Source organism: Malania oleifera, chromosome 13 (assembly GCF_029873635.1).
Source record: "Malania oleifera isolate guangnan ecotype guangnan chromosome 13, ASM2987363v1, whole genome shotgun sequence".
NCBI classification, from domain to species: Eukaryota; Viridiplantae; Streptophyta; class Magnoliopsida; order Santalales; family Ximeniaceae; genus Malania; species Malania oleifera.
This window is the reverse complement of record NC_080429.1, coordinates 1,895,173-1,899,657: the sequence shown is the minus strand read 5'-3', so window position 1 is coordinate 1,899,657 and position 4,485 is coordinate 1,895,173. Positions and strand designations below refer to the sequence as shown.

General features: G+C 38.2%; 1 protein-coding gene across 1 annotated transcript; it reads right to left on the bottom strand.

Annotated features, from left to right (window-relative positions):
- Window positions 1–588: 588 nt before the first annotated feature.
- On the bottom strand, window positions 589–3,023 carry LOC131145631 (AAA-ATPase At2g46620-like). The gene has a single exon (XM_058094817.1). The coding sequence runs from the start codon at window positions 2,409–2,411 to the stop codon at window positions 930–932; it is 1,482 nt and encodes a 493-aa protein (XP_057950800.1). The 5' UTR covers window positions 2,412–3,023; the 3' UTR covers window positions 589–929.
- Between the last annotated feature and the right edge of the window lie 1,462 nt (window positions 3,024–4,485).

The following is a 4,485-nucleotide window of genomic DNA, read 5'->3' as shown; positions in this document are numbered from 1 at the left end:
CATAGTATGGATAAGGTCAAATAAACAATTAATTATATAACCAATTAGGTAGGTTAGCTCATACTTTACAACTACTGATGATAAAGATTGCTAAAAGCCTAAACTAACATGGGAAAGAGCTATAAAATGGGAAAGAGATTATCCATTTCACCAAATCAGATGTTAGTTAGGAATAATTTTCCTCCTTTCATTGTCACCATATACCAAATTCCCAATATCATTTTGAAAAAATTTTGAATAATTTAGAGATCCCACATCAGAAATAAGAGCGATAATCTCGAAATATTCTTATTCTAACACATAAAAGTATAAACTTATTTTTCGATTAAGATAAAAAAATTATTAAAAAACTAAAAGACTCGCATATTCACGTGTAAAATAAGAATGATTCGAAATTACCATTTATATCATATCAAATGTTATATATAATTTCACCAAAGTAAAGTCTCTATGACTACAAAATGAAACCATAAATAATTTAAAACATCTCTGTCTTGATGCTACAATGTAAAACCAAGGGTTTAAAAAAAAAAAAGCAAACAATTACATGATGTAATTCAATGAATAACATCGGCCTACTAATGCAAATTTATAAATTTAAATAAATTTCAATATAAATCATATGAAATTTTATCTAAAAATTTACACAACTTTAAATTCAAAACCTCCAATTTCTCAATATCATCCAAATTGAATATCTTCCTATGCACCTTGCACAATTCAATAGTTTTGAAAAATACATATAGTAATCGAAATCATAATCGTGAATATCATTCGCACGATGATCGAACAAATTTTGTATTTGCCGAATCGTTTTAACATATGTACCAAACACATCAGTACCATGGTCGATGAGTTTGGCGAGCAACTGACCATCTGGAGTTTGCGTGGCCACGAGGCAAAGAATGGTCACGTGATACACACGTGCCTCATGACCCGTGCCGGGAAGCCTCCTTCTCGGCGGAGCCCAACTCAAAGGGCTCGTCTTTCCGGCCGCTCCTCATCCTAAACAACCCATACAACTTCCGGAACTCTCTAACCATATGAATACTCTCCCGGCAAACTACGGTTCCGGGTTCCCCCGGCTCGTCCCCCGACTGACCCGACCCGGCCTGGCTCACTTGAGTCAATCGTTGACCCACCGTCCCGCTTTCCCTCCCGTCGCCGTTCGTCTGCAGCGCGTTGATTACCGATTTCAGAGCCCGGTTCGGCGAGTTCCGGTTCGATATCATGATCTCGCCGATCTCCGCCGGACTCAGACTCGCTCCGCTCTGGAAAATCTCCTCCACTTGTGGGAACAGCTTGTGTTCCTTCACGCCCAAGTGAGTGTTCGCTAGAGCCCTAAACGCCGGGAAATCGCAGAGCGGGAAATGGATGCGAACATCGATCCTCCCCGGCCTGAGGACCGTCGGATCGATGTCGATCTGATCTTTGCCGTTCATCGTGAAGACCATCACGCGCTCCTCGCCGCAGCAGGAGAAGAGCCCGTCCATGAAGTTCAAAACCCCCGAAGTGCTCACCGCCGTCGATTTCGATCGCTCCGCCAAGAACCGATCGAGATCTTCGACCACGATCAGCGACTTGGAGGTCGTCTGGAGGAGGAGCAATTTCAGATCCAGGTCGTCGGAAACTCGCGAGAGGTCGACATCGTAGACGTCGTAGCAGAGGAATCGAGCCATTGCGGCGACGAAACTGGATTTTCCTGTGCCGGAAGGGCCGTACAGGAGGTAACTCCGCTTCCAAACGCGGCCTAATCGGTGGTAGTACTGTTTCGACTTTAGGAAGAGTTCGAGATCGTTCCTCAACTTGTTCTTGAGATCCTGATTCAAAACGACGGTATCGAGCGTCGCAGGATGGGAGAACGGGACCGATCTCCACCGTCCGATGCTCTTACCATCGCGATTTTGATCAAAATTCAGGAACAGCTTGACCTCTTTTCTCCTCTGTTCGATCTCCTCGGAGACGGCGTGGATGTGCTGTAGGTAGGGCCGGAGGACCCTGCGCTTATCGCTTCTCCTGATCCTCAAAACAAACGACTTATCGCCGTTTTTGGAATCGGCGGCGGCGGTCCAGGCCATTCTGGCGCCGAGGAAGGTGTCGCGGACGGTCTGGTTGGCGTCGAGGGAAAGGACGACGTCGTTCGATGTCGCGAAAAGGTTCGTGAAATCGGAGTCCTCGAGGGAGGTCAAGGAGCTGAGATAATTGGACACTCTTCGATACAACTGGTTCTCCTGAATGACGTCGTTGTACTGTGGAACTTTGAAGCACTGCTGCGCGTGGAATCTGTCCTCGACCGAAATCCACCATTTTCTGAGGGTGTAAAGCAGCGACGCGGCGGAGAAGAACCGGATAAAGAAGAAGGCGCAGCCGGCGACGGCGGCGGTGACGAGAATTGGGTTATCGGAAATCATGGCGCGCGTTAGTTACGACTACAACCAAAGACTAGTAGATTACCCGGTACTAAGTTCGCCGCCCCGCCGTCATTTATGCAGATTGATTGAAGAAGCCAAAGGATTTAATGCATGAAAAATTGGGGAACAGGGGATTTATGAAGTTTATTAATGAGGGCTTGAAAGGAAGGGTCGATGTTTGAATTCGGGAATGATGGTTGGACGCGAAGATTAATTTGTGTTGAATGATTCAAAAAGATTGAAGGATGGGAAGATGGCAGATCGAAAAGGCTGCTTGAAGTTGAATTCAAAAATTCAACAAAAGGGGTGCAGCATATTCAATGGGTTTGACAGTGAAGGAGGCGAGAGCAGGGAAGAACATTGATTCTGCGCGATGGGATTTGGCACACTGTGCGTGCGCTGTGAGCACACGGCTCTCACTCGGTATATTTCTATCTGACGCGTAAATAAGAAATGTTAATATCAATATATATATATATATATATATATATAATTTTTACTTATATAGTAATATTTTAAAAAATGGAATTAGTTGGTGAGCTGAGCTCAGCCTCCGATTAGTTTATATGTAGATTGGCTTAACCGATATGGTTCAACGAAACTTATTAATTAATTTCACGTAGGTGAGTCGCGGTAGCAAGACGCTATATGAGAAAGGGCCCTGGTCAAGAGTTAGAATAATTAAATAAGAATTAACAATATTATAAAAATAATATAAGCACAAATGGTACAAATTAAAAATGTTATAATGAAAATATAAACTAATGTAATTGTTTTATTTTAATTTTTATATTTTAGAATTTATGTTCGACGATTTTATTTTACATGGCTTTTATTATTTTATATTTGGAAATTTTACAGATATTTGTTTTTTTAACTATATTTTAATTGTGTAATCATTTTGTTGTAATTTAATTAAAAAAGTATACATATTAATAATTTAGTGCACAGAGAAATAGTTTTAAAAAAATATAAAATATTATTTTTAGTTCTTTTCAAAACAACTAAAAACAGATAACAAAAGTAGAAAATTAATAACACGAACAAATGCGTAATCAGATTCTTAATTGAATCATTGTGTATACATGAAAATGAAAAATAAAAAACAAAAATGACACAAACTGACCTCAAGTTTGTATACTTTTTATCAAAATTTAGTTTTGAATGTTAATAATAATAATAATACAGTAATAAAAGAAAGCACTTATTTGATATTTTCTATTATGTCTCATTGAAAATTTCCTTATATATCAAATGCCATTAAAAATAAAATTTTGATAATTAATAATTTACAATCGCCTATAAAATTAAATTGTCGCTCTAAATTTATTTTTTCCTCATTTTTGATAATCAACCAAGAAAAAAAGACAACTTTTTCAAATATTTTTTTCTCTGTTATGAAAAATATAAAAATTAATGGCTGTCACCCTTTCATCTTCATAATCATAAAATATGTGTCCCTTCATTTTTACCACCATAAATTATTATTGCTTCTCTCCCTCTCATTTTAACATACACATAAAAAAAACTTGAAGTGTGCAAATGAATAGAAATGATGAAAGAAGAAGAAATTATACTAGAGATCTCCTCCCTCCACATGATTGTGTGTCTGTTTCCTTAATGTACATGTGGTAAATTGGTCTCACATCCATTAATATTAAAGAGGGACCTATTTTTAGTAAGTGTATAATTAAGGAAACAAACATATAGTCACAGGGAGAGGGAGTTCCTCTATATAATTTCTCCTCAAGAAGAGGAGAGATAGAAAGGAAGAGAGATATTTTGTACAAAGTTAGTTTCAAATTATTTTATAATTCCTGCCAAGATAATGAAGTTTTTGTCTTATCCGCTCGTAAAGTAGGCATAATCAAACCACGTAAAATTTTTCTCTCGTCTCTATTTGATTTTCTTTTACAACATTCTCAAATATTTTTTTCTCCATAACCCTTTTAAAAAAAAAAAATTAACTTAATTCAACAAGCACTCAAACAATTGTGCATCATCCACGTATCATTTATGGACAAGCATTATCAATGGCAGGTAAGAAAAAAGAGACAAGAAATGATAATTAGCA